This window comes from Lemur catta, chromosome 25 (genome assembly GCF_020740605.2).
Source record: "Lemur catta isolate mLemCat1 chromosome 25, mLemCat1.pri, whole genome shotgun sequence".
In the NCBI taxonomy this organism is placed as follows: domain Eukaryota; kingdom Metazoa; phylum Chordata; class Mammalia; order Primates; family Lemuridae; genus Lemur; species Lemur catta.
In genome coordinates this window covers 2,275,707-2,302,041 of record NC_059152.1, presented here as the reverse complement: position 1 = coordinate 2,302,041, position 26,335 = coordinate 2,275,707, and the positions used below count along the sequence as shown (strand labels likewise).

The 26,335-nt window shown below is 53.9% G+C and overlaps 1 protein-coding gene across 1 annotated transcript in view; it reads left to right on the top strand.

Moving 5' to 3' along the window:
- The window catches only part of PARP1 (poly(ADP-ribose) polymerase 1), a 36,566-nt gene extending 19,839 nt beyond the window's left edge, over nucleotides 1-16,727 (top strand). Inside the window, exons 11-23 of the mRNA XM_045537162.1 lie at nucleotides 262-330; nucleotides 572-704; nucleotides 2,439-2,634; nucleotides 5,182-5,310; nucleotides 8,537-8,620; nucleotides 10,495-10,617; nucleotides 11,201-11,329; nucleotides 12,506-12,604; nucleotides 13,139-13,291; nucleotides 14,206-14,333; nucleotides 15,092-15,153; nucleotides 15,758-15,872; nucleotides 16,175-16,727. Of these exons, the coding sequence (XP_045393118.1) occupies nucleotides 262-330; nucleotides 572-704; nucleotides 2,439-2,634; nucleotides 5,182-5,310; nucleotides 8,537-8,620; nucleotides 10,495-10,617; nucleotides 11,201-11,329; nucleotides 12,506-12,604; nucleotides 13,139-13,291; nucleotides 14,206-14,333; nucleotides 15,092-15,153; nucleotides 15,758-15,872; nucleotides 16,175-16,256 (1,502 nt within the window). The 3' untranslated portion in view covers nucleotides 16,257-16,727. The remainder of the gene's footprint in view (nucleotides 1-261; nucleotides 331-571; nucleotides 705-2,438; nucleotides 2,635-5,181; nucleotides 5,311-8,536; nucleotides 8,621-10,494; nucleotides 10,618-11,200; nucleotides 11,330-12,505; nucleotides 12,605-13,138; nucleotides 13,292-14,205; nucleotides 14,334-15,091; nucleotides 15,154-15,757; nucleotides 15,873-16,174) is intronic.
- The last annotated feature ends 9,608 nt before the right edge of the window (nucleotides 16,728-26,335 follow it).

The following is a 26,335-nucleotide window of genomic DNA, read 5'->3' as shown; positions in this document are numbered from 1 at the left end:
TGAGCCGTCCCTTCCCGGGCCGGTCCGCCTGCTCGGAGCTTCTGCCTCCGTGTCCCTGCAGGGGTCTGTTGAGAGCTGCCCAGGCCAGTTCTCGCACCCAGGTGTGCACTGGGCACAGAGTGACAGCCGTTTGGGGCGGTGGGAGGCAGCATAGATGCCATGTTGGCAGATGACGTGAGTGGAAACTGCTCGTTTGCCTTCACCTCTCCCTTTTTAATTTATGCTTAATTTATGTTTATATTTTTCTGTCGCCTTCTAAAGGTATCAACAAATCTGAAAAGAGAATGAAATTAACTCTTAAAGGAGGGGCAGCTGTCGATCCTGATTCTGGTAAGCAAACAGGAGCGTGCGCAGAAAACACATGTGAATGCCCACAGCACACGGGCAGGGCGCAGGGCCCCCCTCTCGGGCCCCCCTAGTCCTGACAGCACATGTGTTTCGTGGGGAACCTCTTGAAGGTGGCAGTAGCGTAGCCGAGCAGGTAGGACCCCTTAGCCGACAGACCCCGTCTCCCTGGGAGGGCCAGTCCCTCCAGGGGAGGAGAACGATGGGGGTGTTGCCTCTGGGGCAGGTCTGGAGCACTCTGCGCACGTGCTGGAGAAAGGTGGGAAGGTTTTCAGCGCCACCCTCGGCCTGGTGGACATCGTTAGAGGAACCAACTCCTACTACAAGCTGCAGCTTCTGGAGGATGACAAGGAAAGCAGGTGAGGTCGGGGACCTCGAGGGCTCAGGCAGAGACATGGCCTGTCCTACGGCTGTTGATGTGCTGTCGGCCTTGTGCACCCGGAGTCACTCGCAGTGCCGGGGGACGAAACCCGATGGCAAGAACAGCAGTGTGTCACAAGGCCTTGAGTTAAAGGGGAGAAGGGAGCCACTCACCACCAGTAGTGTCGCCGTCCTTGAGACTGTCACCCTAGGATGTGGTTTCACATGTTCTCTCAGCTGGCTTTTCTTTTAGCCACTTGAAGAGTCTAGATTTTCTGATTTTACGTGTGTTTCAAAACCTGAAGCAAATAAAGTTTGGAGTTTCAAACGCTTTAGTTACTAAAGAGGTTTGGGTTTGCTTTTGTAAATTTTTTTTTTTTAACGTGGTTACAAGCAAAGACAGATTTTGGGTACATTTCTAGGCAGAGCGGTCCCCGTCTAGTGAGTTCATCGTCCCTCGCTACAGCCAACCCAGAACAGGGTCTATGGCAACTAAACTAATGTTGATTGTGGACATGGGCATTTTGCTGGTGGCTTAGATTTGCTGTTTTTTAGAGTGAAAAGGTAGTGTGGTCTGTTAGGGTCAGAAAAAATTTTCAGCATAGGTCAGGGTCGCTTCCTAAACATTTTCATAGGAAAAAGCCAGGAGAGAATGAATTTATACACCCCTCAGCAAAAGCCCCAAATTTTCCTGGAAGTTTCTGATTTCATGTTAAAAATACATGTAAATCTTATATATTGGTTTTTGACATAACTAGATTTATTGTGATATGAAAATTAAATTTTGCATTACTTCTGCTAAGGAAAATGAACTCACCTGAAGCTAAGCACAGCACATGTGATGTGTATACCCTTGGTTGAGACGGAAATTGAGAACAATAGCCTGGACCTCTGTCTAGTCTCTAGATTTGAGGAACTATTGCTACCCGCCTCCTCATTTGTTACATCTCAGCCTCTGATCTGAGTCAAGTTCTTCATTACTTTTAGGGTGTATCTAATTTAAGGGTTTTCTGTCCTTGAACACAGGACTCCCGAGTGATACTTACAGTATTACTTGCTGTATTTTTTGGGGGAGAGGAATGCAGTTTGGGGACTTTTTGTTTTTTTCTTTTTTGAGCTAGAGTCTCTCTCTGTTGCCCAGGCTAGAGTACAGTGGCATCCCCACAGCTGAGACCTCAAACTCCTGGGCTCAAGCGATCCTCCTGCCTCAGCCTCCCAAGTAGCTGGGACTAGAGGCACCAGCCACAACACCCAGCTAATTTTTCCATTTTTTGTAGAGACAGGGTCCTGCTCTTGCTCAGGCTGGTCTCAAACTCCTAGCCTCAAGCAGTCCTCTCGGTCCGGCCTCCCAAAGGGCTAGGATTACAGGCGAGAGCCACCGCGCTCAGCCTGGAGTTTTTACGTAAAGGTCTGCAGACTCCAGGATTCTACAGACTTCCCAGGCTTGGATGCCAGATCTCAGCTTAACTGGTTCACTGGCATTTTTGTCTATTTGCCAGTATGATTTGGAAGGGCATTATTTAATTAATTTAAATTTCTTATAACCCTTAGTTAAATGGACTATAAAGACCCTGATTGCAATAGTGATTTCTTTTGTTCTGTGTTAATCACCATCATTTTTGGGTGTTTAAAATTCTTCCTCACCCAAATGGAATGGCAGGGAATGGAAACTCCTCCCGAACTGTGACCAGCTGACTCACGTGGTTGTGTCTGACACCCTCCATGCCCTGCAGGTACTGGATATTCAGGTCCTGGGGCCGCGTAGGCACAGTGATCGGCAGTAACAAACTGGAGCAGATGCCGTCCAAGGAGGATGCCATTGAGCACTTTATGAAATTATACGAAGAAAAAACCGGCAATGCCTGGCACTCCAAGAATTTCACCAAGTATCCCAAAAAGTTCTACCCTCTGGAGATCGACTATGGCCAGGTAATCACATGATGCCCTAACACCATGTGCTTCTAGGGGAAGGAAGGGACACCTTAGTCTTTAAAATCCACACTGTGGATCAGAGGGCGTCATAACGAATACCGCCAGGTGTTCAAAGAATACTAGCCCTTCACAAATTCTTCCCAAAAAAATGGAAGAAAACACTTCCCAACTTACTACATGAGGCCAGTACTACCCTGGTACCAAAGCCAAAGACATCACAAGAAAACTTGCAAAATCCTTGTGAACAGAGATGCAGAATCCTCAAGAAAACACTAACAAACTGAATCCAGCAGCATGTAAGTTTGGTTCAACTTTAAACAATCAATGTAACACTCCATAGGAAAAGAATAAAGGCCAAAACCACAGGGTCATCTCAGTAGATGCAGAAAAAGCATTTAATAAAATCTGCACCAGGGAGTATGACATAGAGTTTAGATAAGAACAGTGGTAGCATTTTTGAGACGGGAAGGAGGAACAATCTTCCACGTCATTCCTGAAACACAACAGGGTAATTCATGGATTCCAGATAAGGCTTTCTATGTGAACTTATGTTCACCATTGATCATGTGAGCTGGGCTGTCATCAGGATAGAATTACAATAACTTGACATACTCAACTAGGTCACAGTTATTAGTCTCAAATTATTTCCTAATAATAACCTATACCTGTAGTTTGGGACTGTCCCTATATATGTTACCAGTCATCTCTTGGTTAATTCCAAGAAATTTTTGGCTTTTTTTGTTTGTTTGTTTTTCCCTGAAAAAAAAAATGATTATTGCCTTTCGAAAAATGAGAATGTATTACTTTTTTTAATTGTGGGGAAAAATACGTGTTTATTTTACAAAAGGAGAGACTTGTAGATGGGTAGAGATTTTAATTCCAAATCTTTGGAGCCTAACATATCTCAAAGGGGGAATTACTTAGTTTATAGAGGTGTCATGAGCTCTCCATAATAAAGTGGAATTTATCTCTTATTTCTGTAATGCTGAGATTGAGACTGGACTTTCAGGACAGACTTGGTCGGACTCAGTAGCGCCCCCTGCTGAGTTAAGTATTTATTTTAGGAAATTTTGAGAAATACCAAGGCACAACAAATCACGTGGAATTAACCACAGGTAAAGTCATGGTATATGTCTGTTTCAGTCTTCTTTCATTGTACATGTACGTTTCCCACCACCATAAAATTGGAATCTTACCTTATAAAGTTTCTAGTAACCGCATGATTATTTCCAGGCATTTACTATAATGATGGTGACGCACGTATAAATATTTGTGTACCCCTATGAGTATTGCCGTTACAAGCAGAGTAGTTACAGGGTCACAACATATATGCAGGTAAATAAGACTAAATAACACATTGATAGTTTGCCCTCCAGTGAGGTTACACCCAGAAGATAAAAGAGTGCATTTAAGACTCAGGATTTCAACACTGAGCGTAAATCTACTACGAAGGGGACGGCAGCAGCCATGAGCGCTCACAACACAGATTGGCTCTCTGCAGCGTGGTTAAGCCAGGCAGATTCTAGGTTCAAAGCCCAACACCAGTTACCCTCACTCCAGATAAATAAATACCGAGCACTGTGTTAGTTGCTAGGGACACTGTGATAGACGGTCCCTGCTCTCCCAGCGCTCACGGTCTAAAAGTGAGAAGAGTTAAGGCAGGTTTTTTTGTTTTGTTTTGTTTGAGGCAGAGTCTCACTGTTGCCCAGGCTGGAGTGCCATGGCGTCATTGTAGCCCACTATGATGACCTTAAACTCCTGGGCACAAGTGAGCCTCCCACCCCAGCTTCCCAAGTACCTGGGACTGCAGGCAGATGCCACCATGCCTGGCTAGTTTTTAATTGTTTTGTAGGGATAGGGTCTCACTGTGTTACACAGGCTGGTTCTTGAACTCCTGGCCTCAAGCGATCCTCGGCCTCCCAGAGTGCTGGGATTACATGCGTGAGCCACCATGCCCGGCCAGTGCAGTGTAGTCTTGATAGCCCGGGTGCTCCATGTAGCAGGGTAGTCTCATGTGTTATCAGTTTATGAGGTAGTGCAGGCCCAGCGCGAGGGGCTGGGGGGCTGTTGCAGGGGAGGAGGGAAGGTTAGTGCTAGGGTGAACTTTGACGCTGTCAAGTTGGCCGACAGGAAGTGGGACTGGTAGCCTGATCCTTGGGGAGTACAGAGAAGGCTGTGCAAACTTGGTCTCAGGGCTGGCCCTGGGGTGAGAAGTGTTAAGAAAAGGGAGGAAGAATTTCTCCATCAGCCTCACGGCTCATTGCTCCAAGGTTCACCTGTGCAGCTGCCCAGCATCTCCAGGTTGGGCACGAGTGGGCACTGGGCAGGTTCCCAGGCAACACCGGCAGCCCAGGGTGGATCAGCCCGCACAGGTGTTGCGCTGTAGCTGGGATCAGCATCTGGAGAACACTCAGCTTTTTTCTTTTTTGCGGGGGGCACTCTCATCTCGTGTCCTCTGTTCGCAGCCCAGCCTCTCAGATACCATCCCCACTGTGCCTGGGTGGTTGGACTGGGTCTCTTACTGGTGTTCTTTTTTCCCTGGAGGATGAAGAGGCAGTGAAGAAGCTGACGGTGAACCCAGGCACCAAGTCCAAGCTCCCCAAGCCGGTTCAGGAGCTCATTAAGATGATCTTTGATGTGGAGAGTATGAAGAAAGCCATGGTGGAGTATGAGGTTATTGCGCTTCATTATTTTATCCGTGAGCATTTGCTGAGGACGGTGATCCATGTACTGAGCCGGTGAAGAGCTCTCGGCTGCTCTCGTTTTGTTTCTCTCCTTCAGAAACGGAAAACGTTGGCTGTCAGCTTCTCGTCGTTGTCCCTCGGTCTTTAGATCGTAGGAGTGCTGAGGCCTGGAGTGCTTGTTCTGTTGCAAAGGCTGTTTGATTTGCTGTGAAATGTGTGGTGTGTTGTCGTAGAACTGTCTCCTGGTCCACTGTCCCCTGGGTACTTCTCCCCTTCCTGTTGCCATGGTAGGGTGCGTAGTCATGGTTCTCCTGTGGCCCAACGTTTCAAACCGGCCAGCTGGAGTTGTCCTGGGAAATACAAGGCTTAGCCCACTTGCAGAAAAAGAAAACCACTGTAACCGGCGCTGTCAGAAGGGGCAGAGAGCTGCTGGCACTCGCTTCATTAGATAAAATCCATACCAGCTATTTTTAAGAAAAGGTTGGGGGTGGGGTGGGGGTGATGGTTGTTGGGTGAGTCATGCTCCTGCCCAGGATAGAAATGGCAGGGGCTGTAGGCAGAGGCCAGGCGTTCCTGTCTGTTCTCCATCTTGTCTCTGCTCTTCCCCTGGGAGCTGAGTGCCTCAGAGCTCTGAGTGCTGGCCGGGGGGCCTTCAGAGCAGATGGTCCAAGCACTATCGCTGCCAGGAAGCAAATGGTCTCTCTCTTCTTCTGCATCCGCTGAACCCAGAAGCTTTAGGCTGCTCTCAAGTCCGGCAGCCGCGGTGCACTGGTTATTCCCTTTGTCCCGGGAACCCAGAGGACGAGAGTGTCAGACCCACCCTAAGCATTCATTCCACCCCTTACCCGTGGGGCTGCCCCCTTCGTACTCATGTCCTGCGTCTGCCCGTGTCCTTCCTCCTAGCGCCTACTGGCTGGCCTTGGAACCAGCACGAGAGGTCAAACCAGGGCTGTGTGAACCACCAGCAGCCTTTTCCTCCCCAACCCCATAGATATCAGGGCCAACTGGGCATCTCCCTGCCACGAGCTCAGCCCGGCAGGACCGCACATGGCCCGGCTGTTGTTAGAGAACGGAGTGTCACGGTACATCCTCTAACAGGTTTGAAAATGGCCAGGGCGTGTTCACTGTGCTTGTTCAAATACGTACGTAACATGACTTCCGTTTGGGAGGTCCACTCTTTTGAGCAGCTTGTGGGTGGGCTCCCCCAGGATGAGGGGGGCAGGGTAGCGGTAGAGAGGCACAGGGGTAAGCGGAGGAGACAGAGTCTCTGTTTCACTAATGTCCGGTGTCCGGCGTGTCACTTCAGCCTCCCGTACTCTGATTTATCTACGATTCACGGATGTTCTCACCTATTCCGGTACAAGTCCTTTCCTGGGAGATGACATTTTTATATTGTTTTCCATTCAGACGAGTAACTAGTTTAGCAGGAAGGGAAGAGCCAGGGGCCCTGCTGCTGGAGCAGGCTGGAAGGCAGCCAGGTGGAAGTGTGTGGAAAGCGGGGTGCACACTCCTGGCCCCGTGGGGTGACCCTGAGAGCTTCTCCCCTGCATCAGGGGGACCCGGCTCTCCCTGTGAGGGGGGCGCACCCTAATCCAGAGGGGCATGGGGTCTGGGCGCTCCGGCCACACAGGGTGGGGGGTCTGGACTCTATCTCTGGGCACCTCCCTCTGGCTGCCACTGTGGTTTGACGGTCCCTGACCCCGAGGCCTCTCTCTGCTTGTCCCTTTCTCCCTAAACTGGGCTGCGGTGGGGCCCCTGCTCCCAGCCCACGGTCGGTGCCGTGCGGGGTTTTCTGGGAGTGGGGGCGTCCCGTGTGGGGGAGCCCGTCTCTTGCTCTTAGAGCTTGTGCACGTTTTGAGGGGTGTGGGGTTAAGGCAACTAGGTCTTTCCTTTTGTTATTACATAAACACCAGAATTCTGCTGCTTAGGAGACGTTGCTCCCTCAGTTCTGCTCTTGCTCTGGTCATGCTGCCCTCGGTCAGAACGTCTCTCGGAGTTCCTGCTTTAGAGTTGTTTTCAGACCACTTGATGGTCCATACTGAAGTCACTCTGCTCTTTTATTGTACCTTGTTCCTGGCTCCAAATGAATCATCCACCTTCTTCCCCAGACACAGCTCCGGCTGTTTCACTCTTGCCGGAGAGCAGCTCTGCCCTCGGGGTGGAGAGTTGTTGCAGGCGCGGGGAGGTGGGTGCCGGGGCTGGTGGGTGCCGATAGACCCTGTCGCCGCTGGCTCCCAGCTGGTGCCTGGTGGAGCTACGAGAGCTTTCGGTATCCTCTTGCTTACTTTCATCACCGTAGCAGTTCTGTTTCTAGAATTCTTGTTCGGCTCCGCCTTTGCTCCAGGCACTGCAGGGAGTGCTGGGCAGGTGACGATGGGGAGGCCCCTGGGAGCCCAGCAGAGTCTGTCGAGAAAGTCCCGGAGACAGGTGTCCTGGGAGACAGGGTGGGGTCACGTGGTACGCGGGGGTTTCCTCCGGGGGCCCAGAGAGCAGCGCAGCGGGATCACTCACAGGGGGTGGGCGCCCTTGAAGGAAGGGAGCCCCATTTTGCAGGTAGAAAGCCAAGGCCGAGAGTGGATGTGTCGCTAGCTTCCTGGTGACTTGGCCTCTCTGACAGTAGTTCCCAAGGTGTAAGCGCAGTAGCAGTATTGATGGAATGAATGTTTGGCCTTTTGGGGTGACAGGTTTGAAAGGGACAGCGTTGATTTGAGTATAAGTACATACATTCAGGGCTGTGTTAACTAACCGCCTGAAAATTCATGGTTCTTGTTTTCCCACTGGGAACTCCCCCAGGAGGGGTGCACTTACTGCCTTGGCCCTGGGACCCCCAGGAGGGATACGCGGGTGGGAGTGGTGCTGAGATGGCTGGTGGGCCCTTGTCCTCACTTTGGAATTGAACGGGGATCATACTTACCTTCTTGCAGAAGTGCTGAGCTATTTGAAAGTAAGCCCAGGGCCGAGGAGCTGTGGTGGGCTAATTGCAGCCATAAATTGAGTGAGAGAGAATCTTCTTCCAGGCAGACTCCATTCTGTGTGGGGAGGGTGGGGCTACAAAGTCTGGATTTGGGTCATGGGGTCAGGGGTCTCAGGAAAGCTGGGCAGGCTTATGACAGCTTCCGCTGGGGCCCTGAGGTGGGGGGTGAGGGTGCGTGGCCCTGCTGTCCTGTTGTCATCTGCACGGTGCCGCCTTTCAAGGGGAACCCCTGTCTCCTCAGATCGACCTTCAGAAGATGCCCTTGGGGAAGCTGAGCAAGAGGCAGATCCAGGCCGCCTACTCCATCCTCAGTGAGGTCCAGCAGGTAAGCAGGGGCCTGTCTGGGGTCACCCTCCTCACCTGGCTGACGTTGCAGCTAGGGGGCTCTCAAGGTTAGTGAACCAGAAGTCCTGAACTGCTCTCCACGGGGATTGAGGTTTTTCCAGTTCAACAGGTGTGACTAGCGCTCTGTTGCCCGGTTTGAGTGCAGTGGGGTCATCATAGCTCACTGCAGCCTCAAACTCCTGGGCTCAGGTGATCCTCCTGCCTCAGCCTCCCAAGTGGCTGGGACTAGTGCGTGCCAGGACACCCAGCTAATTTTTCTATTTTTAGTAGAGATGGGGTCTTGCTTTTGTTCAGACTGGTCTCGAACTCCTGAGCTCAAGCGATCCTCGTACATCGGCCTCCCAGAGTGCCAGGATTACAGGCGTGAGCCACCGCGCCCAGCCCACCTTATCTCTTAAAGCTACAGCCATGCCTTGGCGTGTGCAGAGGATTGGTCCCCGGACTCCCGTGGATACCAAAACTGACACGTGCTCAAGTCCCACAGCTGGCCCTGTGAAGCCCATGGCTACAGAAAGTCAGCAGTCTGTGTCCCCGAGTCCCACATCCCGAGGATACTGTATTTTCAATCTGCTTTCAGTTGAATCTGCAGATACAAAAGGCCGACTGTATTTATTGAAAGAAATCTGTGTATAAATGGACCCGCTTACTTGAAACCCATGTTGTTCAAGGGTTACCTGTATTGGGATTTTATTTTGTGTCTTTAAGATACATGGTTACTAGGAAATCATCAAATAGAAAACTCTCTCTCAGTTTTCATGTTCATTCTGCACTCTTGGAGCATCTTTCGAGGTCTCCCAGTCTGAGCCTTCCCGCTGCATCCCGCAGGGGCTGGAGGGTCCTGTTTGTGTTTGGGGTGGGGTACAGGATCGGCTTTGAGAGAAGAAAAGCCCACAAGAAGCAGACAGGGCCCAGGGACCAGACTCCCTGCCTGGTGCCGAAGAAGAGGCCCCAACCAGAGTTACTAAATCCAGTGACAGCCGGTTCTGAGCCGGGACTTCGTTCCTTGTTCCCCACTGGCGGAGAACGTACAAGGTTCTCCTCAGTCTAACTCTTCCTGTTCCAGAATCCCCCGGTGGAGGGGCTGGACTACCCTCCTCCCATCGCACAGAGCAGCTGCAGCGCGGTAGAAGTCTTAGAACTTGTGAATCCGTGTCACAGTGAGAAGCCGGCTTGGGGCTCCGGCCTGCAGGGTCCGCTTCATTGCCCCTCGCCCTCCTGTGGTCACCAAGGCCGTCCACGTGGCGTCCCAGCGCTCAGGCTCCTCTGCCGCCTGTGCATTCCTGTGCGTGTGGAGGGCTGAGTGGCCCTGTGGCGGCAGGGGTTGCCCAGCCTTTCCTTGCCTGGACACGCTGCACCTCCAGGCGCAGTAAACACTAACTCCCCACCCCAAGGTGAAGGCCCGGGGATGAAGGGAGCCCGGCTGAGTTTTGTAGCAAGGGGCAACCCTGCCAGCATTTTATCATGAAAGTTTTTCAAACATACAAAGTGAAAGAATTTTACAGCAATAGTCATGAGCCCACCACCCATATTTTACAATTAATATTTTGCACAGTGGTCGGGAGTTTTATTTCTCTGTAACCACACAGTTCTTTGTACAAATGAAATTTCACGTGAGACCCCCATGGTATGTTGAGCTGTGCTGTTGGAGGCTGGGGCCCTGCCCTGTCTGGTGGGGTAACATCAGCAGGAAGGTCGTCTTCTGGTTGTCTCCTCCTTGTCCCGGCACACGTATACCGCAGGCTGCCTCTGGACTTGGCTGCGGCACCCACCCCCCTTCTAGAAGAAAAAGCCTGGCCAGGTGCGGGGTGCTCGGAGCTGCTGCCTCAGCCTTTGTTCCTTCCGCCCCATCTCCAGGCTGTGTCCCAGGGCAGCAGCGAGTCCCAGATCCTGGATCTTTCCAATCGCTTCTACACCCTGATCCCCCACGACTTTGGGATGAAGAAACCTCCGCTCCTCGACAATGCGGACAGCGTCCAGGTAGCACAGAGCTTCCGCAGGGAGCCACTGGGGTGCGGGGCTGTGGTGTTGCCCCTGCCACCATCCTGGTCCCCGGGGACAGGGGCAGTGCTCGTAGGGCCACCCCTGTGCCTGTTTTGAAGTGGGGTTTCTGCCCACGTTGGTGGAGGGAGAACTGTTTTTCCTGTCCCTGTTCTACCAAGTCAGCTGGGGAAAGAGCCATCGAAGAGGGAGGTCCTCCTCACAGTAGCATTTTCTTCCCTGTTTTCCGTCCCAGCCTCGTAAAGGAGCCCAGGAAAGCTCCTGGCTCGGGAATGGTTTGTTCGCAGCATCTTCAGTGCGGGTCCCGGCTGTTGGAGTGTGAGGGAAAGATGTTCTTCCACCTCTTACCTCCACCTCCCCCGGGCAGTGACACCTCTTCAGTGTTCCAGGAAATCTCATGAATGTTCACTGGGCGGCAGATGCCACAGTGTCCCCTCTGGGGGGCAGAGTCCCCCTTTAACTGTACTGGACGCCATCTGCACTAGGAATTCTTTGCCAAAACTGGGTGAGTCTGTCTCCCTCACCGCGGTACTTAACTCGGGGGCTTCCTTTGCTCCTCCAGGCCAAGGTGGAAATGCTGGACAACCTGCTGGACATCGAGGTGGCCTACAGCCTGCTCCGGGGTGGGTCTGATGACACCAGCAAGGACCCCATTGATGTCAACTACGAGAAGCTCAAAACTGACATTAAGGTAACGGGTTGGCTCTTCCTCCGGTATCTTAACCACATCCAAGAGCAGTGTCTGTCCCAAGCTCGAATGTGTGTCGGGGTCCCCTGCAGAGCATGTTGGGACGCAGATCGCCGGGGCCGAGAATTTGCCTAACAAGCCTCAGGACGTTGCTGCTGATGATCCCTTGAGGCCCTCCGGAAATTGACCTACACCTAACGCACCTGTCTGCGGGCAGGCTGCCAGGCCAGCACCTGCGCCCGGTGTGGGTGCTGACTTTTGAGGGGTCTTACCAAAAGTTCCCCCTCTTTCCCCTTAATTTAGAGAGGAGCTCTGATTTTGGAGACTCTTGTGGGGTGAGTGTTGGAAGGCTTCTTATCGGTCTCCGTTTCAGAAGTGGAAACGCTGGTGGCAGCTGTAATGAAAGTACGACGCGTGCGTTTGTTTTTCCCTGGAGTTGACGTGGCCGTGTTGGTGCACACAGTCCCCGAGCTTGGGTGTGTCGGACACTCGGGTGAAATCCCCCTGCCTGGGCCGACCAGTGGGGGTGTTCGCCTTGGCACCTGCGTTGCCCACTCGCCGCCCCTGCCTCGGCCCCTGCTTCCTTCCCTGCAGGGGTTGCCGGGGTGGAAGTGCAGTGGAACCACCTCTGTCATACACGCAGGTTTATGTAGCGCACATCATATTAACTATTAATATCTGACAGTTGTTTGTTGGGTGTGTGTTCTGAGCCAGCCAGGATATGCGTGACCCTGCGGATCAAAGACACTGAGCATTTGTCTCTGTCCTCAAAACCCCAGCAGTGATCTTTGCCACTCTCAATTGCAAGTCTTGGCTGGGTGACATCTTCTGGCCCGTTGTGTTTTAACTCACCATGAGCTGGACTCTTACTCCAGATCCTGTTCCTTGTTCTGAAGATTCCTTGTTCACAAACAGTGAGCTCCATGTTCTAGCTTTGCTGACAGCCCAAAGCATGGAATTTTAAGACAGAAGGGAACCCTGAAATCCTTTAGCCAGCCAAGCAGATGGAGAGGCCGGTGCCCAGGGGATTGGGACCCAGGCTCTCGGTCCTGCCCGGTCGTCCACTGAGGAGCGTGCTATTGGTCCGTGCGTCAGCTGAGCCTGTGTGGCGATATTCCCGCCTCCGTGGGCCTCACCTGTGGTCTCCCCTGCTCTAATCTCCAGACGCCTTTTGTCTAGGTGGTTGACAAAGATTGTGAAGAAGCTGAGATCATCAGGAAGTACGTTAAGAACACTCATGCCACCACGCACAACGCGTATGACTTGGAAGTTGTCGATGTAAGAATCCCTTCTCCTCCCCCACCCTCTCCCGTGCCCTGCCGGCTCTCGCCTGCCCACTCCTCCAACCTGGGCCTGGGCAGGAAAGAGCAGTTTATTTTAAATAAGTAGAAGAGGTGACTCATTTGTTGAGCAGAAAAATTAGTAATCTCATGGTAGTTTGGGGGTGGCTTTTTATTGTGTTTTAAAGGACATTTGCTGTCCCCAAACCTGGTTTTGTTTGTTTGTTTGTTTGGGTTTTTGTTTTGTTTTGTTTTTCTGAGACAGAGGCTCACTCTGTCGCCCAGGCTAGAGTGTGGTGGCATCATCATAGCTCACTGCAACCTCCGACTCCTAGGATCAGGGGTGGGACTTTGACAAGTCAGGGGACTCTGTCCCAACCCGGTGGAAAACATCTTCCGTACTGCAGCAAAGCTTAAGTTTTCTAGCTGTGGGGACAGCCAGTCCGTTCTCCTGTATCCATTCTGACTTCTCAGTCAACCAGAGGAACAAACGGCTTTCTTTGCGCCTCTGCCCTGTTTAACCCCCGGCCAGATCTTCAAGATAGAGCGCGAAGGGGAGAGCCAGCGCTACAAACCCTTCCGTCAGCTTCACAACCGACGGTTGCTGTGGCACGGCTCCCGGACCACCAACTTCGCTGGGATCCTGTCCCAGGGGCTTCGGATAGCCCCGCCGGAAGCGCCCGTGGTATGTGCCGGCTGGGTGGCGCGGGGGTGGGGCAGGCGGAGCCTGTCTCTGCAGGTGTCTCCGTAAGGAGCTTTGAAAGGGGTCTTGTTTAAGGCGGGCTCTGCTGTGGCTGGTGGGGGATTTGCTCACAGCCCCCGGCTGGTGCCTTCCCCTTCGTCCTCCCGGCCCAGCCCAGCGAGAGGGGCAGCTGCACGTGCGGCAGACGTTTGTTCTGGGACAGGGGAGTGAGGCATCGGGCCGGGGCCACTGTGAGTGCTGAGCGGGTGTGTTGGCCGCAGGCCTGGCTGGGTCGGGACCTGCCTCCACCACCTCCCAGCCCGGCCACCTCCGTGAGCGTCCGTGGCTTCATCAGGGAGGTGTGGTGACACGAGGAATTGTTGGACGATAGAGGTGTCCGGCTGGACAGGACCTGAGAGGTGGGCTTCCGAGCCCCTCATTTTATGATCGTAGAGCGAGGAGCAGAGAGGATGAGTGACTCGTGCCGGGGCCGCACGGTGGTGTGTGGCCGGGCAGATGGTCTGACCCCTCTGAACCCAGCGTTTCACTCACCAAAGGGAATGACAATAATAGCACTCACTGGATGCGTGCCTGTGCCGGGCGCTAGTCCGAGTGACGTTTACTCTTCATCTTCACAGCAGCCCCGGGGGGTTATATTCCCGCAGTAGAGAGCAGAGAAAAGCAGGGTCCAGGGAAGCTAGGTGACTTCTTGCAGCCCCTCGTTCCTGGCGGGGCCGATCTGAGCAGCCCAGCTCGTGGGCTCCAACCCTGACACTCCCTCGCCAGGGCGCAGTGACAAGTAGAAGTGACGGGTTGCAGTGTTTAGCCGGGTGCCCGGCTCGTGCCAGCACTCGGTAAAGAACTGCCCCTGCCTTCCCGTTAGACGGTCCTCAACTGTCCCTTTTCCAACCCTCCAGACGGGCTACATGTTCGGTAAAGGGATCTACTTTGCTGACATGGTCTCCAAGAGCGCCAACTACTGCCACACGTCTCAGGGAGACCCCATAGGCCTGATCCTGTTGGGAGAGGTTGCCCTTGGAAACATGTGAGTACACCTGGCCCCAGGGCTGTGGCGCAGTGGGGACAGATGCAGTGGGCTGTGGGCAGGGCAGTGCCCCTTGGCCGGGAGGTGACCACAGACACTTCCACCACGGTTGCTGGACCCCCCGGTTAGGACTCTTAGCGTGTGAGGAGCAGAAATGAATTCACGTTGAGGATATAAGGGGCAGGGCAGCCCCCGAGGGCAGGCACTGGAGTGCAGCCGGGCCTCGGGGCTGGCAGTGTCTGTCCCCTCTGAGGCCGGGAAGCAGAGATGCGGTCACTCCCTGGCTTCCTCCTCCCCTTGCCAATGTTTAGATTTTTCTGAACCCATCCCAGATGGAACTGGAATCTTAGTCCCAGTTCCACATTCTCCGCAGAGAAAATCTGGTTAATCTGTCTCGGTCCAGGCGTCCATCCTGGTCCTGTGAACTGTAACCAAAGAGGGTCATGGAACAGGCCAGGGGTCCAGGGACTGTGGAACGTGGGCAGAAACCCAGAGGGGCCGACCCACAGCTCCTACGTTTCCTTGAAAATAGCCCCGTGGAAGTGATCGTGGGGGACAAATTATGTTCAGAAAGAACCGCAGCTGCAGGTTCTGGGGCAGGGCCAGACACTTGGGGGGAGCCCTGGGCAGCGGAGGTGGACTGGCTGCCGCGGGCTTTGGTCTCATCTGTGTCTGACCTCGCCCCGCTAATCGCACTGCTGGCTTTGAGAACCCAGTGTCCCTAGAGGCCCCTTCTGAGCCTGTCCTCTCCTGCACAGGTACGAACTGAAGCACGCCTCGCACATCAGCAAGCTACCCAAGGGCAAGCACAGCGTGAAAGGTACGGTGCTGTTTCCAAAGCTGCCGTTACGGCCCCAGGCCCCCTGGACAGCATGGAGGGAGGGGGCTTTCCTGTCTCCGAAGGCTGTCCTCTTGTGGCTGGTTGTGACACAGCTAGAACTCCATTTTTAAAAAGTTTCACTCGTGGCTGCAGCTAGGGTCACAGGTGCCACAGGAGAATCTTGACGTGGGCACCAGTACCCAGGTGCCCTGGCTTTGAGTTTTCTGTAACCGTCTGAGCTGCAGCAGTGAGGGGGCCTCTCATGACATAGTGGCACCTGGGGCATCTTCGATTGCTAGAATTTGCAGCACGTGTGATTTAGGGCCTTCAGCTGCCTGGTCGGAGTGACTGCTTTGGGATTCTGTTCGGCAGAAATGTCATCCCCATAGGAGGCTGCTACCATTCTTACTGAAATCAGTTAAGGCCGATGCCTTGGGAACCTTGATTTATAGCCTAGAGTTTTATATCTGAAGAAGGACAGGTATGGGATTTGTACGTCTTTAAAATGAGCACATAGACCCAGCATAAAATAGACCTCATCTTTCCAGGACATTTTCGACATCTGTCCCCATGGTTCATTTCACTTGTGTCTTTTGTCTCGTAGGTTTGGGCAAAACTACCCCCGACCCTTCAGCTGGTATCACTCTGGACGGTGTAGAGGTTCCTCTCGGGACCGGGATCTCATCTGGCGTTAGCGACACGTGCCTGCTGTATAACGAGTATCCTTCCGTGAGCACTTTGTGTGGGCACACAGGGATGTTCTGGAGCCAGAGTCGCTGGTATGCAGTCAGGGTACCTGGGACAGACAGTGGGTGAGCGGAGACTGTCCTGCAGTGTGTCTCGTGGTGACTATTCCCTGTACAGAGTGAGGGCTCTGAGTGCTCACCTGTGTAAGCCTGGCCTTCAGGGCATGAGCCTTCCCCTGCTCTTCCAGAAGGTTCTCTCTTCTCCTTTCTCTGCCCGAGGGGCACACGTGTTCTCTGTCGTCCTCTGTTGGCTCCTTGACAGTCCTCCCCCCCAGGTACATCGTCTACGACATTGCTCAGGTAAACCTGAAGTATCTGCTGAAACTGAAATTCAACTTCAAGACGTCCCTGTGGTGAGCTGTGAGGTGCGGCTGAGACTCGGTTACCCGGTGACTCCGGTGTGAGTTCGCCTGACAACCCCACGCGCCAGCGCTCGGGCGAAGCCTCGGCTGAGCTGCCGGTGGTAGTACCTTCCCCAAATCCCCTTAGAGGATTTTACACGAACGCGTTAAAGATTTTCCCACCTTTCTAAATCCCTTGTTTTGTGTTACGTTTGGGGGACGGGTGGTTCTAGGTTTCTTTCTTCTTGCCAGCCACGGCGCTGGGGGATAAACTGACAGTAGAGAGAAGGTGGGGAGAGATTCTGTTTGTGTAGACTAGTCCCGCGGAACGAGCCGAGCTGGTGTCGGAATGTCCACCTCACCGGTTTGCCCAGGAAAGGAACAAACTCGCTTCCCCCCTTTTTTCTAAGTGTTCACCTGTAGTTTTGATTTTGGAGAAATGTTAAGCATTTATTTTGAAGTAAAAATAAAAACTAATTTCATACTATTTAGATTTTCTTTTTTTGTCTTGCACTTACTGCCCTCTGTTTAACTGTTTTTGTTTGTGGTGAGGGGCGTGGGAAGAGCAAAGGAAGGAACGTTAGCAGTTTCTCATACTTAGAAATGAAAAGAGTTTTCATTTTCTAGGGCAGCTTGGACACGGTTGCTCTTGGGAAATGCAGTAGAGTCAGTTAAAAGTTGCATTTGGAATTCTTGATGTTCTTATGAGCAGTTTTGTCTTCCAAATGAAAACTGTCTATGCCACAGGCATACCTACCCAAGGGCTAATGGTAATTCTCGATTAAAATGCAAATGGCTTCTGTATGTGTGTATTTTGTGTTTGGTCTCATTCTGACTACAGATATGTCAATCTTCACAGCGCAAGGCCCACAGAGGTTTCCTGGAGATTGTTTCTGCCCATATCTGTGAAACCGCAGCAAACGTGGCACTGCCAGTGGGGAAGCCCCGTCTGCACGGGGAAAGCCGAGCACTGAGCATAGGGAAGCACTTGTATGTTTTCTCCCAGCTTGTCGGATCCCTGGTGACGATGAACATATTCTGTCCATGGAGGGCTGCTTTGCATGTGCTACATTGCCTCGTACAACTACGCTGTGTTTGTGAATGGTACTTAAATATTTACATTTAAATTCTCTGAAGGCCAGGACCAGTGTCTTAATGTCACTTCTGACCTTTTTTAGAAGGGGGTGGGAAGTATGGGCCAGAAGGTGGAGTCGCAGGCAGGAAAAGGCAGGCCCCCCGTAGCAGCTGAGGCTGCGGAGAATCCTACTCTGTTGGTGGGAGGCGTCCAGAGACTGTTCCCAGCAGAGCAGGGGGGCAAACAAGCCAAGTAGTTGGTATGTCAAACCCACAAGTTATGCTGGCGTTTTTTGGTGAAAGAAACAAAGGACAGGCTTCAGGCTGGGAGGAGTGGTTCATGCCTGTAATCCCAGCACTTTGGGAGGCCAGGAGTTCGACACCAGCCTGGACAACATAGCAAGACCCTATCTTTTATTTATTTATTTATTTATTTAATTAGCCAGGCATGGTGGTGTGTGCCTGTAGTCCCAGCTATTCAGGAGGATTGCTTGAGCCCAGGAGTTCAAGGTTATAGTGAGCTTGATGATGCCACTGCACTTCATCCTGGGCAGCAGAGCAAGACCTTCTCTCTTAAAAAAAATAAATAAGGGACAGACTATTCAAAACAGGAAAGAAGAAAAACACTTTCTGTGAGTTGAGCTACATTTAGTGATTATAACAGGTGCAATTAACAACTGAGGGCCATACAAACCAAACTGTTAGGTTTCTGTACAGAAAGATGGGTGGAACAATTTGATGACATTGAAGTTCCTATCTTTTTTTCAGTATCTGTGGCTTGTGATGAAAATACCTTTAGCCAGAGACGCTCCCTCCTGGTCAGCCAGTGACCTGGGCTCTGGGGCTCCCTGGATCCTGAATGTTCTGACCCCTCCCCTTTTCTGTCCACGCAGAGAAAAGCAAGTCCCCCTCACGGTACCTGATTAAACCAAGTATTTTTAGGCTGGAGTGATTGCTTAATGGGTTCCCTGTAATCAAAACTGATTTCTTGTTTTTAAGAGATTCACATTTCTGAATGTATTTTTCTTTTAAAAGAGGGAACCTTCCATGTTATGTTTCAGTATTTACATTCTGCTCTCCTCTCTTTAGAGAAAATCAAGTCCTCTCCCGGGGTAGCAGCTAAAATGTGAGACGTGAATTTAACAACTGGAACAAACCAGCCTTGCAGGGAAACACAGGTTGCTCCACGAGGGAGGAGCTGCTGCTCCCTGCCTGGCCTGGTCAGCCGCCCTCCTCCCGCCCTGCCTACAGGTGCCCCAGGCCGTGCTTGGCTCACGCCTCAGACCACGCTGTTCCACGCAGCGGCGCACGCGTGTGCTTTTTAAAGTTCTAAGCAGGACCACGCATCAGGCCAGCGTGTCAGCCCGTGAATTCTGCGTTGGTGGTTCTCTGGCTGCGCTGTGGGTGCCGCGGTCTTTTGGAGGTGAAGTTCGGCTCCACCCACGTCCCAGAGCGCTGGCGTCCGGCTGCTGGGGGGCGATTTGCCTGGAACCACGCCTTGGGCCAAACCCCAAGCACTGTCCTTTTAGGAATGCGGCCAGTGGTGGCCTGGTCCCTGGTGCGCACACAGTGGCCCCCTGTGTGTTAACTGCTCACCGTGAAAGCCTAGAAAGTGTGTTGTCCTTGTGTGTTCTCACCATTAACATCTGAACTTCTGGAATGGTTTCTCCACAGCCTGTTGGGCTGGTTTCATTATAGTCTATAAAGTGTGGTGTCGTTTTCCCATCCCCTAAATTCTGCGTCTCAACTCCTCAAAGACTGGGAGGTGCTTTTTTGAGACGTGTTTCCACCACTTCCCTAGGCAGCGTCCTCCGCTTTGAGTCTCGTTTGGGGCCGGTGGGGTTTGGTGAGGTGGGGACAGTGATTAGCAGTGTCCTGCTGTGCCCCACTTCTGCTGCCATGCCCCCCTGGATGATTAGGCAATTTCTCCTCAGTACGTGTCAGATACGCCCCTTTTTGTGGCTTAATGGATCAGTATCGGTATGGTCTCTGCAGTAGGTATCTAGGTTATAAGAATATAAGTTTTTGGAGATTTAATTTGAAAAGTGAGCAAAATATCTGTAAGCATTTTCCTCCTTGGTGGATCGGCCCTTGTGTGAGGTTGTGCACCGCCATGCTGCTGCTGGTGCTGGTGATAGGGCCACCCGGGTGCTCGTCCCGAGTGCCAGGGGACTCGGTACTTGTCCCGCATGGTGGCATCGTGCGCAGCTGCACCCCTGAGCAAGAACTCGCTTCCCTGCAGGTGGAGTGCAGCTGTGGGCTCCTGCCTGGGACTCGCTGGTTAAAACCCGACACCTGGAAATGGCCTCGCTGGAGGGTAGGATGGCTCATGACAGGGCCAGTTGTGAGGGGACACCCTGAAGGGCTGGGGTCGACCTTCAGGATGTGGCAGATGCTAAGAGCGGTACATGCTGCTGTCTCTCCTGCAGCCCCCGGGCGTGGGTCTGGAGACCCAGGAGTGAGTGGGGGCAGCCGCTCGCCAAACGCCACGTCTGCTGCCCCATCAGCGTCTGTTTGGAGAGCTGAGTCCCCAGGGGAGAAACGCCTCCCCCAGGGGACACGGCGGTTTCACTGAGTTGGAAGCTGAGCCAGTGCACAGGGCGGGGATCACTCTCCCAGCTGGAATGACCGAGCCTGCTGACCACGGGGACGTTGGGTGCCACACGGGGGGCAAGGACTGTGTCTGGAACCCACAGGATGCTGAGGGTGCCTCTCGTTGCCGCCATGTCCAACAGCAAAGGCTATAGAGGCACAGCCACCAAAACACCGCCACCCTCCCAAAATGACAGGCCTGCTGAGGATCCAAGTCCTTCAAGGTGAAGGCTTGGGTCACCTGAACCACCTAAGGTTCTGGCTGAGGGCAAAAGAACAGGAATGATTCGTAGAAGACAGAAGTCACAAATACCAACTGTGGCTTCATGGCCAATTATAGAACGAAGACCGAAGCAACCAGTCAGAGAGCCATAGAGTGTGCAGTTTTGAGCCAGGGAACTCTGGCCTGAGTCCAGGATGTCTGACGGTGGGTTGCAGTGACTACCCTGGATTCTTTCTTACAACTTACCTGTGAAGGTGTCTGGGTTACATTTGCACCCCCGTGTTCAGTGGATTCCGAACTCAGCAATACTATCGATCCTCTCCAGAGACGGAGGGAGCAGGGCCCAGGGTTCACAGGAGGGAACCCCTGTATTCCTGGGGTCGTCTGGGCTGGGGCTCATGCTTCTTGCACTTTTCAACCAAACCTCTTTCTCACTGACTCTGCAGAAAGACGAACCAAGCCTTTCTACATCCCTGAAATCTGGCACCTACCTCTTAGGGTTGTCTGGAGAATGTGTTGCTGATCCCTGAAGAGTACTTGTGTGGTGCCTGACCCATGTGATAAATCTCAGCCATTGCTGCCGAGTGCCCAGAGAACGGTCTTGCTGGAATCTGAATCCAAAAAAGGAAGCTCCAGGTAGGAAGGGAGAGACGAGAGAGCAGGACACAGAAGCAGTCTTGTCCCTTTTCAGTCTCCTGTGAACGTCCCCATGACAGTGGCCTTCCCCTCAGCGTGGCTTCATCGTCCCGGCCCTCCCTGTCATCGCCCTCGACTGGGAAGTGACCGCCTCGCCAGCGCTCCCCCCAGGCCCGGCCCCACCTCCAGGCAGGCCTGCCGGGGCTCAGAATAGCCCAGCTGCTGTCTCAGCAGATGGCCGGGCTAATTTTAGCCGTGTGGTGCTCACCCGGGGACCAGGCTGGGCTTCTTCGATTTGAATAAGCCAGTGTGTGACTTTGGTTTGGAGCCAATAACAGCTTTGAGTTGTTGTGATCTCTGGGTCTGCCTACCACCTTACAGGGTTCCAGAAATGGGATTTTAAAGGTTTTTGTTTCTGTGAACCAACAAGAGCCCGAGCTATGGAGCAGCGGGCAGTCAGGCCAGTGGGGTGCTGCCAGGGTGGCGAGGAGCAGCCGGTGACACCAGCTCTGCCTACGCTCCCTGATGACAGGCAGGTGGCAGGGCCTCCACAGCCTGGGCACGGTCCCCTCCCATTGCTGTCCTGGTCAACGTGAAAGATGGCAGTGGCCATCTGAGCCTCCGGGATGTCCCTGAACCACTTCTGCATCTTGATGGACGGACTGTGGTCGGGAGGAAATTAACCAGATGCCAAGGAGAAGCTACGCCGGCTCTCTGGTGTGTGGTCTCACGACAGCCTAACACGACGTGGGGAAATGCGGAGACAGGCTCAGAGAGGCCAGAGGCCCCCACACAGCTGGCACTGAGCCAGGCTGAGAGCCCGTCTTCCCCAGGGTGATGTTTCTCATGCATCCTCATCTCCCCGTACGTGAAGAGTGGACTGCCCTCGTGCCCAACCCCCCAGAGTGGCTCGGACACCTGTGTCCCAGCCTGCCTTCCCCGCTCTCTGAGGACCAGTGGCCGACGGGAGGCCACACCGGCCAGTGCTTCCCAAACCAGGTGTGTGAACTCTTGGAGGAAGTCTGGATGGTCTTCAGGAAACCCACCTGGTGCCAGGCTCCTTCAGCTACAAACAAGCCCAGCTGACAGCAGCTGGAACAGCAAGCGCACGTACCCCCTCCCCGCCAAGAAGGGCACGCTCACAGGGTGCGTTGTCACCATTGTCACCGCTGTCCCTCTGTGCGTTCCCTTAGTGGCTGCAGGGCGGCAGCTGTGCTCCCAGCACCCGTGTCCGATGGCAGGACAGGAGAGTCATGCCTTATCCTTTTCTTTTTACCGGAGAGAGAAACTTTCCTCCATTGCTCCCAACGGCCCTCTCTCACCTCACGGCCAGGGGTCGGGCGCATGCCGGCATTTTCAGCCTGTTCGGGAGGGGCTGTGTCGGCGAGGGCCAGGGGCGAAGCCTGTGGGCTGCGTGCTGTCGCGCCCAGGGAGGTGGGCAGAGGCTCAGGCACGTGCGCCGCTGGGCGGTGGGGCCAGGAGCCCAGGGACCCCAGGGCCAGTGACAGATCGTCCCCACGGCTCCCTCAGCTGCTCGAACGCTCTTAGATTTTGAGAAGATGTAACCCGTCCCAGAAATAGAAAGTTACCCAGAGTAGTTTAAATGGTGGCACTTAGAGCTAATCTCACGGGCTCAATGAGGCTTTGATGACACTGGATGTCACCGTCAGACACGCCCAGGACAGCCACGCTCTTCTTTTCCCCCTTAGCTGGTCTTTTTGCTGCGAACACCAGTGTCCTTGCCCAGAGGACGGTCCTGCCCTGCTTGTCTGGGGTGGAAACCCTTTGCCTGAGCTGTCACGGGGCTGCGCCGTACTGGTGGCCGTTCACTCCCTCCCAGGATGGGCGGCCACGCCCAGGACCCCAGGACTAGCCCTCACTGGCTGTGATGCCCTCTGGGCGAGCGGATCTCCCGGGGCAGGGTCAGCAACGCCTTAAGGACAAGAGCCGGTCTCCTTGGGCACCTCCTGCTTTGTCACCAGTGCAGGGACTGTCTCCAGGCAGGCTCTGGCTCGTGACAACACCGTGGAAATGGGGTGTGACACCCCTGCCCAACTAGCAGACACTCGGCAAAACACGTCTCGTCCATGTTAGGCTGGACAAGCACCACTCGTGATCGAAGCTGTTTGTTTTTCTCCACTGGCTCTTTAACACCGTTGAGACGGGAACCTTCCCCCGCCGCTGGGAGGAGATTCTGCAGCCCATGTGGCTCTGCTACGAGAGATGGTGGCTTAGGGTGACTCTAAGACTCAAACACGGTTTCAACTAGTAATCGGAATGTCCAGTCCGAGATATCAATCACATCTCTGAGCTTGACTTAGCGTTGACATTTCTCCCTCCCCGGGCTGGAGGCCCGCGGCGGGAAAGGGAAGAGGTTGCTCCCTTCGTTTCTGAGCCCCCCCTCTTCCCACCCTGCTTCCCGGGCAGTTTCGGGGGAGCCGTGGGGGGCAGGTGCTGGGAGGTGGGAAGGACTTCCCTGCCCTGGCCCCAGGTTGATCTGGCTCTGGCGGGCACGTGACTCTGGCTCACTCCACTCGTCGTGTGTTTGATCAGCTTTGCAGGGGGTCCCTCCAACCTGGCAGGTGCGTAGCTGTTGTGGCCCCGTGTGCAGTTCCTGGTCATCGGTCACCCCCCTCCAGCCCCCTGGGGCCCGGCTCCCTGTCAGGCAGGACCCAATGGGCCCCTCGCCGCTCTGTCCGCCTAGTTGCCACACCTGGTCTACGGGACTCGCTCACACGTCCCCTGCCCGGCCCGTCTCTGGGAGTGTGGCCAGGCCCCACGCAGCTGCGCTCGCCAGCCTCTGCCCACAGAGCAGTTGGTCCCGTGACTGTCCCAGAGGAGGGGCTGACCCTGGTCCACCGCACCCCCCGCCCAGGGGTGACCGATAAACCCTGCAGGGAGACAAGCCACCCCCTTCCTCTTAGTCGGGGGAAGGGTAGGCTCTTGGCCGGCTTTCTTCTGAGATCGCCTTAAACGCTCTGTCCCTCTCCATGCTCTGACCCCTTTTCACGTCCCCCACTGAGCTGCAGGGCCCAAGAATCAGAGAACTCTTCAGACTGCTAACTTTTCATATGCACTGTATTTCGAAGTCTCCATCAAAACTTCGATTTTAACATCCTATTGCACATTATTTAACTCTATCCTCACACCACGCCCACGAAGGATATTATGATTCATAGTCTACGTATGGGAAACTGAGGCACAGTGAGACTAAACGACTTGCCCAAGGTCATACAGTTAGTGGATGACTGTTGGAGACGTGCCTTTCATTGCCTGACCCCTGCACAGATCCTGAGTGGACCAAGTGACAACCCCCCTCACCTAACCCACGGCCAGCAACCAACGTGTCCAGCAATTTGCACAAAGAAAAACTGGTCGCAGCTGCAAGGAATCTGTGGGGGGTCGATGGGTATGTGTGCATGGATTGTGAGGTCAAACTCACTGAGTTGCACTCTTTAAATAGATGTAGTTTACAGAAGGTAAATTATGTCTCAATAAAGTTGATTTTAAAGGCCATTTAAAAAAAAAAACTCGCCTCTCAATGGTAAAAACGAGAGCTGAGCTGGCGTCACGTAGACCAAGTTGGACTCTGCACTATATGTTAGCAGAAGCCATCGAAGGGCACAGAGGAGCCCCGCAGATTTCCAGAGAGGCCGTCCCCCCACCCCAACTTCCGGGGGACAGAGGACTGGCAGCTCTGGACTTTCTGCTTGCCGCGTCCTGTTCCCGTGTCCCCACGGGACCTGATCCCCTCTTTTTCTTTCCTTTGGATTCCCAAGCTCTCTGTCACTTTATGGTAAAACTCCCTCTTTACTTGGGCCAGTCCAGCTGGGGGTCTGTTCCTCCATCCGAGAGCCCTGACAGCACGCGGGGACCCGGTTCCCTGCCTGCGCTCCTGACATGTCTCTGCTGGGCTGGAGAGCAGGCGTGAGGCCGGCCGTCTTGCCGGGGGCTGCGTGCCCACCCAGGGACCCTGACGTCTGACAAGTGCTCCCCACCTCTCCGCACGCTGCCGCCAGGGCCTGTCTGGGGAAAGGGGCAACGAAGGCTGAAATTTGTGACAATTTGTGACGGCTGTCTGAGGCCACACAGCCAACCTCTGAGGGTCCGACTGCTGCTTGGAGCAGTGAAGCGGGGCGTGTAGTCCCAGGTGAGCTATGGGGATGTCTCAGCCTGCTCCCTGGACAGGGGGACGAGAGGGAGGGACGGAGCCGCTGACCCGTCTGAGTGGAGCAAGCACTGCCTGTGCCCAAACTCCGCCTCCTGTCACTCTTCCCCTCCCCCACACCCAGCTTCACCTGCCACCACCCCAGACAGTCCCCGTCTCAGCTGCCTCAGTCTACTTTAAACCTTTCGACTATTGCACTTGCTAACCGCGCTGTATGCACATAGATTCGTTCGATTAACACTGAAGATTTTAAATCTGCCCAGCGAGGTTTACTGTTTTAAATCTGTGTCACACAGCACGATGCAATCCTGTGAGAAAAAAAATTAAAACACATACATAGAAAAGAGGATTAAGAAGAAAACCCCAAAATGTAAAAGGGGCAGTCTCCAGGTGGTCGACTTACGGAGTAATTTTTCTCTCTGGGGTTTTTCACAGTTTTCCACGATAAGCCTATATGATCGGGTAATAAAAACCGTAAATCTTTTAAATATGGCTGCGAAGTCTCTATTTTGCCGTCACTCTCTCGTTGTCCCTGCTGTTTTCTACAGATACGCTGATCTTGGGTTTGCCAAGTCTCTTCTTATCGATGGTTTTCCCCCTGTCCAAGCCTGGGTGCCCTCAGCCAGGACTGAAGGCGCCATGGCTGGGGACGTGGCACCTGGGAGTGGCTTTCTGTGGTGTCTCCTCTCCCAGACGGGCACCTCCGTGTGGCCAGACGGAGGCCACCAAGCCCAGGGCCCGGTGCCCGTCACCCCCAGGAGGCTCCCTGCCTTTGCTCCCAGAACACTCGCAGAAAGGCCGCGGCTGGCTTCTGTTCCTAAGGAAACTTCCCTCCTCGCGGGCCTCTTCCTGGCAGGCAGGGCACGATCACCCGCTGGAGCGACACAGAAGTGCGCTCATTTTTCTGCTTGAATCACTTCCAAGGGCACTGGCTGTCATTCCTGACGGGGAGGTTGGGTTTTAGAGAGGAAAAGGTCACTTGGCCAGAGGTGGACTCCACCCGGAAGGGATCCCAGCTGGTTTAAGGGAGAGGGGACCGGGGATCAGGGGTCCCCGCCACCACGTAAGAACTTTGCAGAGTTCTGGGATCTTGGGAACTTGCCCGAATTTGCAGATTGTCGCCAGCTGCCTGCTCCCTTTAAGGATTAGCAGGAAAATTCTCAAGAGTTCTGTTTATTTGCCCTTAATAGCAGCAAGAACGGGGGAAGCGGGGGGCCTGGGCCCCCCTCCTCAGCGCGGGAGGGACAGCTCGGGTGGTGGCCACGGTCAGGGCCACCCACAGAGGGGACAGGTGCAGGGTGGGCCCGAGCAGGGCAAAGTCCAGGACAGAGTCCCCGACACAGCCCCACACACCCCGCAAATCCCACGCCCTCCAGAAGGCTGGGTGAGAACCCAGGATCTC